Source organism: Oncorhynchus tshawytscha, linkage group LG06 (assembly GCF_018296145.1).
Source record: "Oncorhynchus tshawytscha isolate Ot180627B linkage group LG06, Otsh_v2.0, whole genome shotgun sequence".
In the NCBI taxonomy this organism is placed as follows: domain Eukaryota; kingdom Metazoa; phylum Chordata; class Actinopteri; order Salmoniformes; family Salmonidae; genus Oncorhynchus; species Oncorhynchus tshawytscha.
In genome coordinates this window covers 901,670-917,844 of record NC_056434.1, presented here as the reverse complement: position 1 = coordinate 917,844, position 16,175 = coordinate 901,670, and the positions used below count along the sequence as shown (strand labels likewise).

The window sequence follows — 16,175 nt, the reverse complement described above, 5'->3', positions numbered from 1 at the left end:
TACATTAAATATTGATAAAACATCCTAATTACTATTTAAGGCTGTGTGCTGAAAAAATACAACTTTCTCAAAGACAAAGTATCTACAAACAGTTGTCAGATGACATCAGAGAAGATCATTCAGTAAAAAGGGGCTACCAGACTGCCTGGTAGATACACAACATGGCCAATGGTATGTGGACAACTGCTCCACAAACTTCTCATTCCGAAATCATAGGCATTAATATGGAGTTTGTCCCCACATTGCTGCTATAACAGCTTCCACTATTCTGGGGAGGCTTTCCACTAGATGTTGGAACATTCCTGTGGGGACTTGCTTCCATTCAGCCACAAGAGCTTAGTGAGGTCGGGAACTGATGTTGGGCGATTAGGCCTGGCTGGCAGTTGGTGTTCCAATTCATCCCAAAGGTGTTCGATGGGGTTGAGGTCAAGGCTCTGTTCAGGCCAATCAAGTTCTTCCACACTGATCTCGACAAACCATTTAGGTATGGACCTCGCTTTGTGCACAGGGGAATTGTCATGCTTAAACAGGAAAGGTCCTTCCCCAAACTGTTGCTACAAAGTTGGAAGCACAGAATCGTCTAGAATGTCATTGTATGCTGTAGCGTTAAGATTTCCCTTCACTGGAACTAAGGGGCCTGAACCATGAAAAACAACTACAGAGCATTATTCCTCCTCCACCAAACTTTACAGTTGGCACTATGCATTGGGGCAGGTAGCGTTCTCCTGGCATCAGCCAAACCCAGATTCGTCTGTCAGACTGCCAGATGGTGAAGCGTGATTCATCACTCCAGAGAATGTGTTTCCACTGCTCCAGAGTCCAATTGCGGTGAGCTTTACACCACTCCAGCCAACGCTTGGTGTTACGCATGGTGATCTTAGGCTTGCGTGCGGCTGCTCGGCCATGGAAACCCATTTCATGAAGCCCCCGACGAACTGTTCTTGTGCTGAAGTTGCTTCCAGAGGCAGTTTGGAACTCGGTAGTGAGTGTTGCAACCAAGGGCAGACAATTGTTACACGCTACTTGTTGGAAAGGTGGCATACTATGACGGTGCCACGTTGAAAGTCACTGAGCTCTTCAGCAAGGCCATTCTCCTGCCAATGTGTGTCTATTGAGATTGCATGGCTGTGTTTGATTATATACACCGGTCACCACTGGGTGTGGCTGAAATAGGTGAATCCACTCATTTGAAGGCTGTCGACATACTTTTGTAAATATATATAGTGTAACTAGTGGACAGGTATCTAGAGGCCAGTTATATATATATTATATATATATAGTGTTGGTGACTGTACCTTTATGTATAGTTCCACTCTTTCAGATGATGTACATTTGTGATAGCAGTATATGACTTTGTTTAAAAAAAGAAAGAAAAGTTGAATGATCATTGCTTAAATTAAGGGTTAATGAATGACATCATTTGACTAAATACCACTGGTCCCTGGTCAATGAATGGGCTCATTTAAGACTTATGGGCTCTTACTCTGAAAAACAATACTTGTGAAGTATGTATGTCAAGTTAAATATAAACAACATAGAAATGGCTTGTGCTGTCTGACTTGGATGGAGCTGTCTCCACAGCCAGTAAACCTGTCATTATATTGCCTTGTGTATTTCGCCATTGAAAGACCAACAGACTAATTTAAAAGGTACAATACTCAGAAATTGCTGCGCCATTTCCTGGTTCCTAAAATTCTAATAGTTTGCCTAAAATTCAGTTTTGTGACAAAACAAGCAGTAATTGTGCAGAGAATCATTGTACCATCTAAACAGCTGTGAAATAAATATTTTCAGCTGTTTGAAGCTGGTGTACAAAACCGAAAGTAAAAGACTCAAAAACTCAAAAAAGCAAATCATGTATCTTTTCAAAACAAATAAAAATGAATCCAACATAACCCATAAACAGCGCATTCGGAAAGTATTCAGACCCCTTGACTTTCTCCACATTTTGTTACATTAGTCTTATTCTAAAAAAAATTCATGAAATACATTTTTTCCCCTCAATCTACACACAATACCCCAGAATGACAAAACTAAAACAGGTTTTTAGAAATTGTTGCAAATGTATTCAAAATAAAACACAGAAATACCTTATTCCCTAAGTATTCAGACCCTTTGATATGAGACTCAAAATTGAGCTCAGGTGAATCCTGTTTCCATTGATCATCCTTGAAATGTTTCTACAACTTGGGAGTCCACCTGTGGTAAATTAATTTGATTGGACATGATTTGGAAAGGTCCTACAGTTGACAGTGCATGTGAGAGTGAAAACCAAGCCATGAGGTCAAAGGAATTGTATGTTGAGCTCTGAGACAGGATTGTGTTGAGGCACAGATCTGGGGAAGAGTACCAAAACATTTCTGGAGCATTGAAGGTCCCCAGGAAAACAGTGTCCATCATTCTTAAATGAAAGAAGTTTGGAACCACCGAGGCTCTACCTACAGCTGGCCGCCCAGCCAAACTGAGCAATCGGGGGAGAAGGACCTTGGTCAGGGAGGTGACCAAGAACCCAAGAGCTCCTGAGTTCCTCTGTGGAGATGGGAGAACCTTCCAGAAGTAAAACCATCTCTGCAGCATTCTTCCAATTAGGCCTTTATGGTATGGAGTGGCCAGACGGAAGCCACTCCTCAGGAAAAGGCACATGACAGCCCGCTTGGAGTTTGCCAAAAGGCACCTAACGACTCTCAGACCATGAGAAGCAAGATTCTCTGGTCTGATGAAACCAAAATTAAACTCTTTGTTCTGAATGCCAAGCGTCACGTCTGGAGGAAACCTGGCACCATCCCTACGGTGAAGCATGGTGGTGGCAGCACTTGAATCTGATCAAACATCTCTGGAGAGACCTGAAAGTAGCTGTGCAGCAACGCTCCCCATCCAACCTGACAGAGCTTGAGAGGATCTGCAGAGAAGAATGGGAGAAACTCCCCAAATACAGGTGTGTCAAGCTTGTAGTGTCATATCCAAGAAGACTCGAGGCTGTAATCGCTGCCAAAGATGCTTCAACAAAATACTGAGTAAAAGGTCTGAATACTTATGTAAATGTGATCTCAGTTTTTAAAAACTTTTTATAAATGTGCTAACATGTCTAAAAACCTGTTTTTGCTTTATTATTATCGGTATTATGTGCAGATTGATGAAGGGGAAAAACAAATCCATTTTAGAGCAATTCTGTAACTTAACAAAACGTGGAAAAAGTCAAGGGGTCTGAATAATTTCCGAGTGCACCCTATGTTAGACAGGATGAGTCCAGGGTAATGGAGGGTGTAACCCATATATGTCAGACAGGATGAGTCCAGGGTAATGGAGGGTGTAACCCATATATGTCAGACAGAATGAGTCCAGGGTAATGGAGGGTGTAACCCATATATGTTAGACAGGATGAGTCCAGGGTAATGGAGAGTGTAACCCTATGTTAGACAGGATGAGTCCAGGGTAATGGAGGGTGTAACCCATATATGTCAGACAGGATGAGTCCAGGGTAATGGAGGGTGTAACCCATATATGTTAGACAGGATGAGACCAGGGTAATGGAGGGTGTAACCCATATATGTCAGACAGGATGAGACCAGGGTAATGGAGGGTGTAACCCATATATGTCAGACAGGATGAGACCAGGGTAATGGAGGGTGTAACCCATATATGTCAGACAGGATGAGACCAGGGTAATGGAGGGTGTAACCCATATATGTTAGACAGGATGAGACCAGGGTAATGGAGGGTGTAACCCATATGTCAGACAGGATGAGACCAGGGTAATGGAGGGTGTAACCCATATATATTAGACAGGATGAGACCAGGGTAATGGAGGGTGTAACCCATATATGTCAGACAGGATGAGACCAGGGTAATGGAGGGTGTAACCCATATATGTTAGACAGGATGAGACCAGGGTAATGGAGGGTGTAACCCATATATGTTAGACAGGATGAGACCAGGGTAATAGAGGGTGTAACCCATATATATTAGACAGGATGAGACCAGGGTAATGGAGTCAGACAGGATGAGACCAGGGTAATGGAGGGTGTAACCCATATATGTCAGACAGGATGAGACCAGGGTAATGGAGGGTGTAACCCATATATGTTAGACAGGATGAGACCAGGGTAATGGAGGGTGTAACCCATATGTTAGACAGGATGAGTCCAGGGTAATGGAGGGTGTAACCCATATATGTCAGACAGGATGAGACCAGGGTAATAGAGGGTGTAACCCATATATGTTAGACAGGATGAGACCAGGGTAATGGAGGGTGTAACCCATATATGTTAGACAGGATGAGACCAGGGTAATAGAGGGTGTAACCCATATGTCAGACAGGATGAGACCAGGGTAATGGAGGGTGTAACCCACATATGTCAGACAGGATGAGACCAGGGTAATGGGGGGTGTAACCCACATATGTCAGACAGGATGAGGAGACCAGGGTGGTGAATAGGGAGCAACAGTCTCAGGATGCCTCCCAGACAGGACCCTATTCCCTATATAGTGCACTACTTTAGACCAGAGCCCTATTCCCTATATAGTGCACTACTTTAGACCAGAGCCTTATTCCCTATATAGTGCACTACTTTTTACCAAGCCCGATAGGACTATATATTGAATAGGGTGCCGTTTGGGACTCAACCAGTCAGTCAATCATTCTCTCATGTCCTCAGCAACCAGGGAGGGAGAGAGACGACACCCTCAGCCCAACAGACAGGGAGGATTAACAGTCAACACAGGATCTGTCCAGGTCCTCGCCTGGCTGGGAAGAGGAGGAGGACAGAGAGAAAGGGAGAGAGATATCAATAGGAAGAGAGCACCCTGCCCTCAGCTGACAGACAGACAGACGTCTCCCCTCCCGGCCAGCTGGGGGGGGCTCTCATGTATCCCTGTCTGTCTCTAGGAACTCTCCAGGGCATCCAGAACTTTCATGATCTGCTGTTTAATGGCCTTGGTGGCGTCACCCGCGTTGGGGATCAGATACCTGCAGAAAGAGAGAGAGGGACTGTTATACTGACAGAGCAGAGACTGGTATACTGACAGAGCAGAGACTGGTATACTGACAGGGCAGAGACTGGTATACTGACAGGGCAGAGACTGGTATACTGACTGCGCAGAGACTGGTATACTGACAGCGCAGAGACTGGTACACTGACAGGGCAGAGACTGGTACACTGACAGCGCAGGGACTGGTAAACTGACAGCGCAGGGACTGGTATACTGACAGCGCAGGGACTGGTATACTGACAGCGCAGGGACTGGTATACTGACAGCGCAGGGACTGGTATACTGACAGCGCAGGGACTGGTATACTGACAGCGCAGGGACTGGTATACTGACAGCGCAGGGACTGGTATACTGACAGCGCAGAGACTGGTATACTGACAGCTCAGAGACAGGTACACTGACAGCTCAGAGACAGGTACACTGACAGCACAGAGACTGGTACACTGACAGCACAGAGACTGGTAAACTGACAGCACAGAGACTGGTAAACTGACAGCACAGAGACTGGTATACAGACAGCACAGAGACTGGTATACTGACAGCACAGAGACTGGTATACTGACAGCACAGAGACTGGTATACTGACAGCACAGAGACTGGTACACTGACAGCACAGTGACTGGTACACTGACAGCACAGAGACTGGTACACTGACAGCACAGTGACTGGTACACTGACAGCACAGAGACTGGTCAGGCCATAACATGCTCTGTGTTTTGAAGTGTTCAGGTGCACATATTAGTTTAATTATTATTTAGTCTAGTCAGAGAGACAGCCAGTACCCGTACAGTCAGTTAGTGTAGTCTAGTCAGAGAGACAGCCAGTACCCATACAGTCAGTTAGTGTAGTCTAGTAAACAGAGACAGCCAGTACCCATACAGTCAGTTAGTGGAGTCTAGTCAGAGAGACAGCCAGTACCCATACAGTCAGTTAGTGTAGTCTAGTAAACAGAGACAGCCAGTACCCGTACAGTCAGTTATTCAATCAATCCCTATACCAGTCTGCTGTTCCCACATGCTTCAAGAGGGCCACCATTGTTCCTGTTCCAAAGAAAGCTAAGGTAACTGAGCTAAACGACTACCGCCCCGTAGCACTCACTTCCGTCATCATGAAGTGCTTTGAGAGACTAGTCAAGGACCATATCACCTCCACCTTACCTGACACCCTAGACCCACTCCAATTTGCTTACCGCCCAAATAGGTCCACAGACGAGCAATCTCAACCACACTGCCCTAACCCATCTGGACAAGAGGAATACCTATGTGAGAATGCTGTTCATCGACTACAGCTCGGCATTCAACACCATAGTACCCTCCAAGCTCGTCATCATTAGCTCGAGACCCTGGCTAGGGTCAAGCAGCCAGTACAGAGACAAAGTAGAATCTCAATTCAACGGACAGACACAAGAGGTACAGGGTCTACAGTCAATCACGGACTACAGGAAGAAACCCAGCCCAGTCTCGGACCAGGAGCTCCCAGGCAGACTAAATAACTTTTTGCCCGCTTTGAGGACAATACAGTGCCACTGACACGGCCTGCAACGGAATCATGCGGTCTCTCCTTCACTGCAGCCGAACAGTAAGACATTTAAACGTGTTACAGGCTGCAGGCCCAGCATCCCCAGCCGCGCCCTCAGAGCATGCCAGACCAGCTGGCCGGTGTGTTCACGGACATATTCAACCAATCCCTATACCAGTCTGCTGTTCCCACATGCTTCAAGAGGGCCACCATTGTTCCTGTTCCCAAGAAAGCTAAGGTAACTGAGCTAAACGACTACCGCCCCGTAGCACTCACATCCGTCATCATGAAGTGCTTTGAGAGACTAGTCAAGGACCATATCACCTCCACCCTACCTGACACCCTTGACCCACTCCAATTTGCTTACCGCCCAAATAGGTCCACAGACGATGCAATCTCAACCACACTGCACACTGCCCTAACCCATCTGGACAAGAGGAATACCTATGTGAGAATGCTGTTCATCGACTACAGCTCGGCATTCAACACCATAGTACCCTCCAAGCTCGTCATCAAGCTCGAGACCCTGGGTCTCGACCCCGCCCTGTGCAACTGGGTACTGGACTTCCTGACGGGCGGGCCCCCCAGGTGGTGAGGGTAGGCAACAACATCTCCTCCCCGCTGATCCTCAACACTGGGGCCCCACAAGGGTGCGTTCTGAGCCCCCTCCTGTACTCCCTGTTCACCCACGACTGCGTGGCCATGCACGCCTCCAACTCAATCATCAAGTTTGCGGACGACACAACAGTGGTAGGCTTGATTACCAACAACGACGAGACGGCCTACAGGGAGGAGGTGAGGGCCCTCGGAGTGTGGTGTCAGGAAAATAACCTCACACTCAACGTCAACAAAACTAAGGAGATGATTGTGGACTTCAGGAAACAGCAGAGGGAACACCCCCATCCACATCGATGGAACAGTAGTGGAGAGGGTAGCAAGTTTTAAGTTCCTCGGCATACACATCACAGACAAACTGAATTGGTCCACTCACACAGACAGCATCGTGAGGAAGGCGCAGCAGCGCCTCTTCAACCTCAGGAGGCTGAAGAAATTCGGCTTGTCACCAAAAGCACTCACAAACTTCTACAGATGCACAATCGAGAGCATCCTGGCGGGCTGTATCACCGCCTGGTATGGCAACTGCACCGCCCTCAACCGTAAGGCTCTCCAGAGGGTAGTGAGGTCTGCACAACGCATCACCGGGGGCAAACTACCTGCCCTCCAGGACACCTACACCACCCGATGCTACAGGAAGGCCATAAAGATCATCAAGGACATCAACCACCCGAGCCACTGCCTGTTCACCCCGCTGTCATCCAGAAGGCGAGGTCAGTACAGGTGCATCAAAGCTGGGACCGAGAGACTGAAAAACAGCTTCTATCTCAAGGCCATCAGACTGTTAAACAGCCACCACTAACATTGAGTGGCTACTGCCAACACACTGTCAATGACACTGACTCTACTCCAGCCACTTTAATCATGGGAATTGATGGGAAATTATGTAAATATATCACTAGCCACTTTAAACAATGCTACCTTATATAATGTTACTTACCCTACATTGTTCATCTCATATGCATACGTTGATACTGTACTCTATATCATCGACTGCATCCTTATGTAATACATGTATCACTAGCCACTTTAACTATGCCACTTGGTTTACATACTTATCTCATATGTATATACTGTACTCGATATCATCTACTGTATCTTGCCTATGCTGCTCTGTACCATCACTCATTCATATATCCTTATGTACATATTCTTTATCCCCTTACACTGTGTATAAGACAGTAGTTTTTTTTTGGAATTGTTAGTTAGATTACTTGCTCGTTATTACTGCATTGTCGGAACTAGAAGCACAAGCATTTCGCTACACTCGCATTAACATCTGCTAACCATGTGTATGTGACAAATAAAATTTGATTTGATTTGATTTGGGTCTCGACCCCGCCCTGTGCAACTGGGTACTGGACTTCCTGACGGGCCGGGCCGCCCCCAGGTGGTGAGGGTAGGCAACAACATCTCCACCCCGCTGATCCTCAACACTGGGGCCCCACAAGAGTGCGTTCTGAGCCCTCTCCTGTACTTCCTGTTCACCCACGACTGCGTGGCCACGCACGCCTCCAACTCAATCATCAAGTTTGCAGGACGACACAACAGTGGTAGGCTTGATTACCAACAACAGTTAGAGACGGCCTAAACAGGGTACCCATACAGTCAGTTAGGGCCAGGTGTAAACAGGGCCCATACAGAGTGTGGTGTCAGGAAAATAACCTCACACTCAACGTCAACAAAACTAAGGAGATGATTGTGGACTTCAGGAAACAGCAGAGGGAACACCCCCTATCCACATCGATGGAACAGTAGTGGAGAGGGTAGCAAGTTTTAAGTTCCTCGGCATACACATCACAGACAAACTGAATTGGTCCACTCACACAGACAGCATCGTGAAGAAGGCGCAGCAGCGCCTCTTCAACCTCAGGAGGCTGAAGAAATTCGTGCTTGTCACCAAAAGCACTCACAAACTTCTACAGATGCACAGGATCGAGAGCATCCTGGCGGGCTGCATCACCGCCTGGTACGGCAACTGCTCCGCCCACAACCGTAACAGGAACCAGAGGGTAGTGAGGTCTGCACAACGCATCACCGGGGGCAAACTACCTGCCCTCCAGGACACCTACACCACCCGATGTTACAGGAAGGCCATAAAGATCATCAAGGACATCAACCACCGGAACCATTAGAAAGCGAGCCACTGCCTGTTCACCCCGCTATCATCCAGAAGGCGAGGTCAGTATAGGTGCATCAAAGCTGGGACCATTAGAGAGACTGAAAAACAGCTTCTATCTCAAGGCCATCAGACTGTTAAACAGCCACCACTAACATTGAGTGGCTACTGCCAACACACTGTCAATGACACTGACTCTACTCCAGCCACTTTAATAATGGGAATTGATGGGAAATGATGTAAATATATCACTAGCCACTTTAACAATGCTACCTTATATAATGTTACTTACCCTACATTATTCATCTCATATGCATACGTATATACTGTACTCTATATCATCGACTGCATCCTTATGTAATACATGTATCACTAGCCACTTTAACTATGCCACTTTGTTTACATACTCATCTCATATGTATATACTGTACTCGATACCATCTACTGTATCTTGCCTATGCTGCTCTGTACCATCACTCATTCATATATCGTTATGTACATATTCTTTATCCCCTTACACTGTGCATAAGACAGTAGTTTTGGAATTGTTAGTTAGATTACTTGTTGGTTATTACTGCATTATCGGAACTAGAAGCACAAGCATTTCGCTACACTCGCATTAACATCTGCTAACCATGTGTATGTGACAAATAAAATTTGATTTGATTTGGAGTCAGAGACAGCCAGTACCCATACAGTCAGTTAGTGTAATCTAGTCAGAGAGACAGCCAGTACCCATATAGTCAGTTAGTGTAGTCTAGTCAGAGAGACAGCCAGTACCCGTACAGTCAGTTAGTCTAGTAAACAGAGACAGCCAGTACCCGTACAGTCAGTTAGTGGAGTCAGAGACAGCCAGTACAGTCAGTTAGTGGAGTCAGAGACAGCCAGTACCCATACAGTCAGTTAGTGCAGTGTAGTCAGAGAGACAGCCAGTACCCATACAGTCAGTTAGTGTAGTCTAGTAAACAGAGACAGCCAGTGCCCATACAGTCAGTTAGTGTAGTCTAGTAAACAGAGACAGCCAGTACCCATACAGTCGGTTAGTGTAGTCAGAGAGACAGCCAGTACCCATACAGTCAGTTAGTGTAGTCTAGTAAACAGAGACAGCCAGTACCCATACAGTCAGTTAGTGTAGTCTAGTAAACAGAGACAGCCAGTACCCGTACAGTCAGTTAGTGGAGTCAGTACCCGTACAGTCAGTTAGTGTAGTCTAGTAAACAGAGACAGCCAGTACCCGTACAGTCAGTTAGTGGAGTCAGTACCCGTACAGTCAGTTAGTGTAGTCTAGTAAACAGAGACAGCCAGTACCCGTACAGTCAGTTAGTCAATACCTCTCCACAGCAGAGATCTCTATTCCAGCAGTGTTGCTGTTGCCGAACTTGAAGGTGATGAGTTCTGGGTGTTTTTTCTTGGAGGTGATCTTGACCACGCTGTTGAGGGCCTGTCTGGACTGGATATAGGCAAAACCCTTCCTGGACGCGATCTCCCTCAGACAGTACATGTGGGTCGCTGTGATCAACAGGTGACTGGAGAAACAGGAACCACGTGACATTAGAAACAGGAACCACTTCACATTAGAAACAGGAACAGAAACAGGAACCACGTTACATTAGAAACAGGAACCATTAGAAACAGGAACCATTAGAAACGGGAACCATTAGAAACAGGAACCACGTTACAAACCATTAGAAACAGGAACCATGAGAAACAGGAACCACGTTACATTAGAAACGGGAACCATTAGAAACAGGAACCATTAGAAACAGGAACCATTAGAAACAGGAACCACGTTACATTAAACAGGAACCATTAGAAACAGGAACCATTAGAAACAGGAACCACGTTACATTAGAAACGGGAACCATTAGAAACAGGAACCATTAGAAACGGGAACCATTAGAAACGGGAACCATTAGAAACGGGAACCATTAGAAACAGGAACCATTAGAAACAGGAACCATTAGAAACATTAGGGAACCATTAGAAACGGGAACCATTAGAAACGGGAACCATTAGAAACAGGAACCATTAGAAACAGGAACCATTAGAAACAGGAACCATTAGAAACAGGAACCATTAGAAACGGGAACCATTAGAAACGGGAACCATTAGAAACAGGAACCACGTTACATTAGAAACAGGAACCATTAGAAACAGGAACCACGTTACATTAGAAACGGGAACCATTAGAAACAGGAACCATTAAAAACAGGAACCACGTTACATTAGAAACAGGAACCATTAGAAACAGGAACCACGTTACATTAGAAATGGGAACCATTAGAAACAGGAACCATTAGAAACGGGAACCATTAGAAACGGGAACCATTAGAAACGGGAACCATTAGAAACAGGAACCATTAGAAACAGGAACCATTAGAAACAGGAACCATTAGAAACAGGAACCACGTTACATTAGAAACAGGAACCATTAGAAACAAGAACCATTAGAAACGGGAACCACGTTACATTAGAAACGGGAACCATTAGAAACAGGAACCACATTACATTAGAAACAGGAACCATTAGAAACAGGAACCATGTTACATTAGAAACGGGAACCATTAGAAACGGGAACCATTAGAAACGGGAACCATTAGAAACGGGAACCATTAGAAACGGGAACCACGTTACATTAGAAACAGGAACCATTAGAAACAGGAACCATTAGAAACAGGAACCACGTTACATTAGAAACAGGAACCATCAGAAACAGGAACCATTAGAAACAGGAACCATTAGAAACAGGAACCACGTTACATTAGAAATTGGAACCATTAGAAACGGGAACCATTAGAAACAGGAACCACGTTACATTAGAAACAGGAACCATTAGAAACAGGAACCACGTTACATTAGAAACGGGAACCATTAGAAACAGGAACCATTAGAAACAGGAACCATTAGAAACAGGAACCACGTTACATTAGAAACAGGAACCATTAGAAACAGGAACCATTAGAAATTAGAAACAGGAACCATTAGAAACAGGAACCACGTTACATTAGAAACGGGAACCATTAGAAACAGAAACCATTAGAAACAGGAACCATTAGAAACAGGAACCATCAGAAACAGGAACCATTAGAAACAGGAACCATTAGAAACGAAACAGGAACCATTAGAAACGGGAACCATTAGAAACGGGAACCATTAGAAACAGGAACCATTAGAAACAGGAACCACGTTACATTAGAAACAGGAACCACGTTACATTAGAAACAGGAAACAGGAACCATTAGAAACAGGAACCATTAGAAACAGGAACATTAGAAACAGGAACCATTAGAAACAGGAACCATTAGAAGAAACAGGAACCATTAGAAACAGGAACCACGTTACATTAGAAACAGGAACCATTAGAAACGGGAACCATTAGAAACAGGAACCATTAGAAACGGGAACCACGTTACATTAGAAACAGGAACCATTAGAAACAGGAACCATTAGAAACAGGAACCATTAGAAACAGGAACCATTAGAAACAGGAACCATTAGAAACAGGAACCACGTTACATTAGAAACAGGAACCATTAGAAACAGGAACCACGTTACATTAGAAACAGGAACCATTAGAAACAGGAACCACGTTACATTAGAAACAGGAACCATTAGAAACAGGAACCATTAGAAACGGGAACCATTAGAAACGGGAACCATTAGAAACGGGAACCATTAGAAACAGGAACCATTAGAAACGGGAACCACGTTACATTAGAAACAGGAACCATTAGAAACAGGAACCATTAGAAACGGGAACCATTAGAAACAGGAACCATTAGAAACGGGAACCATTAGAAACAGGAACCACGTTACATTAGAAACAGGAACCATTAGAAACAGGAACCACGTTACATTAGAAACGGGAACCATTAGAAACGGGAACCACGTTACATTAGAAAAGGGAACCATTAGAAACGGGAACCATTAGAAATGGGAACCATTAGAAACGGGAACCATTAGAAACGGGAACCATTAGAAACAGGAACCACGTTACATTAGAAACAGGAACCATTAGAAGCGGGAACCATTAGAAACAGGAACCATTCGAAACGGGAACCACGTTACATTAGAAACGGGAACCATTAGAAACGGGAACCACGTTACATTAGAAACGGGAACCATTAGAAACAGGAACCACGTTACATTAGAAACGGGAACCATTAGAAACGGGAACCACGTTACATTAGAAACGGGAACCATTAGAAACGGGAACCACGTTACATTAGAAACAGGAACCACGTTACATTAGAAATAGGAACCATTAGAAACGGGAACCACGTTACATTAGAAACGGGAACCATTAGAAACAGGAACCATTATAAACAGGAACCATTAGAAACAGGAACCATTAGAAACATGCGTCTATTGTAACAGGAATCTCAGAAGTTGTCACAATGCGCTTTACAGTTAACAGAAAACTCACCTGGCGAACATGCGTCTATTGTAACGGGAATCTCACCTGGCGAACATGCGTCTATTCTAACAGGAATCTCACCTGGGGAACATGCGTCTATTCTAACAGGAATCTCACCTGGGGAACATGTGTCCGGTTTCCTTGACCTCATTACAGGGAACATGGTGCTTCACATCTGGTTTGTTGATCCACGTCTGGATGTTTACGATCTCCTTCCTGTCATCATCCGACATGGACGAGCTGTCAATCTCATCTGAACAGCGAGACAGGGGGGGATACAGCCATAGAGATCAAACTAGATCAATAGTTTTAGTCAACTAGAGCAGGGGTTCCCAATTGAGGTGTCTGTTGAGTCGCAACCCCCCCATCAGGGTGACCCACAAGTGGGCCCCGATTCACAGTTTGGGAACCACTCAACTAGTGGTGAGTAGCGCTGTGGCGGTAATGAAATTTAATCAGCCGGTGATTGTCAAGCAAATACAGTGCCTTGCGAAAGTATTCGGCCCCCTTGAACTTTGCGACCTTTTGCCACATTTCAGGCTTCAAACATAAAGATATAAAACTGTATTTTTTTGTGAAGAATCAACAACAAGTGGGACACAATCATGAAGTGGAACGACATTTATTGGATATTTCAAACTTTTTTAACAAATCAAAAACTGAAAAATTGGGCGTGCAAAATTATTCAGCCCCCTTAAGTTAATACTTTGTAGCGCCACCTTTTGCTGCGATTACAGCTGTAAGTCGCTTGGGGTATGTCTCTATCAGTTTTGCACATCGAGAGACTGACATTTTTTCCCATTCCTCCTTGCAAAACAGCTCGAGCTCAGTGAGGTTGGATGGAGAGCATTTGTGAACAGCAGTTTTCAGTTCTTTCCACAGATTCTCGATTGGATTCAGGTCTGGACTTTGACTTGGCCATTCTAACACCTGGATATGTTTATTTTTGAACCATTCCATTGTAGATTTTGCTTTATGTTTTGGATCATTGTCTTGTTGGAAGACAAATATCCGTCCCAGTCTCAGGTCTTTTGCAGACTCCATCAGGTTTTCTTCCAGAATGGTCCTGTATTTGGCTCCATCCATCTTCCCATCAATTTTAACCATCTTCCCTGTCCCTGCTGAAGAAAAGCAGGCCCAAACCATGATGCTGCCACCACCATGTTTGACAGTGGGGATGGTATGTTCAGGGTGATGAGCTGTGTTGCTTTTACACCAAACATAACGTTTTGCATTGTTGCCAAAAATTCAATTTTGGTTTCATCTGACCAGAGCACCTTCTTCCACATGTTTGGTGTGTCTCCCAGGTGGCTTGTGGCAAACTTTAAACAACACTTTTTATGGATATCTTTAAGAAATGGCTTTCTTCTTGCCACTCTTCCATAAAGGCCAGATTTGTGCAATATACGACTGATTGTTGTCCTATGGACAGAGTCTCCCACCTCAGCTGTAGATCTCTGCAGTTCATCCAGAGTGATCATGGGCCTCTTGGCTGCATCTCTGATCAGTCTTCTCCTTGTATGAGCTGAAAGTTTAGAGGGACGGCCAGGTCTTGGTAGATTTGCAGTGGTCTGATACTCCTTCCATTTCAATATTATCGCTTGCACAGTGCTCCTTGGGATGTTTAAAGCTTGGGAAATCTTTTTGTATCCAAATCCGGCTTTAAACTTCTTCACAACAGTATCTCGGACCTGCCTGGTGTGTTCCTTGTTCTTCATGATGCTCTCTGCGCTTTTAACGGACCTCTGAGACTATCACAGTGCAGGTGCATTTATACGGAGACTTGATTACACACAGGTGGATTGTATTTATCATCATTAGTCATTTAGGTCAACATTGGATCATTCAGAGATCCTCACTGAACTTCTGGAGAGAGTTTGCTGCACTGAAAGTAAAGGGGCTGAATAATTTTGCACGCCCAATTTTTCAGTTTTTGATTTGTTAAAAAAGTTTGAAATATCCAATAAATGTCGTTCCACTTCATGATTGTGTCCCACTTGTTGTTGATTCTTCACAAAAAAATACAGTTTTATATCTTTATGTTTGAAGCCTGAAACCTTTTTGCAAAAGGTCGCAAAGTTCAAGGGGGCCGAATACTTTCGCAAGGCATTGTAACTGCTGGTCTCAAGGTAAATTGATCATTAATTAACATTCACATTTAGCATCTGCTGTCTTCCACACACAGCCTACAAGCCACTGACCTTCCGTGGAATTATTTTATATTATGAAGAATACATTTGAACATTCAAGTGCATTCAGAAAGTATTCAGACACCTTGACTTGTTCCACATTTTGTTATATGTTACAGCCTTATTCTAAAATGGATGAAAAAGAAAATATCCTCATCAACCTACACACAATACCCCATATAATGACGTCACAATACCCCATAATGACGTCACAATACCATCACAATACCCCATAATGACATCACAATACCCCATAATGACAATGCGAGACATTTTTGCAAATGTATAAAAAACCCAGAAACGTCTTATTTACATAAGTATTCAGACC

At 44.6% G+C, this 16,175-nt stretch overlaps 1 protein-coding gene across 1 annotated transcript in view; it reads right to left on the bottom strand.

The window, feature by feature from the left end:
* Positions 1 to 4,007: 4,007 nt before the first annotated feature.
* Positions 4,008 to 16,175, bottom strand: part of tbc1d23 (TBC1 domain family, member 23) — a 72,786-nt gene continuing 60,618 nt past the window's right edge. The window contains exons 19-21 of the mRNA XM_042322790.1: positions 13,776 to 13,911; positions 10,573 to 10,767; positions 4,008 to 4,966 (exon numbers count right to left, since the gene is read on the bottom strand). Coding sequence (XP_042178724.1) covers positions 4,882 to 4,966; positions 10,573 to 10,767; positions 13,776 to 13,911 — 416 coding nt within the window. The 3' untranslated portion in view covers positions 4,008 to 4,881. The remainder of the gene's footprint in view (positions 4,967 to 10,572; positions 10,768 to 13,775; positions 13,912 to 16,175) is intronic.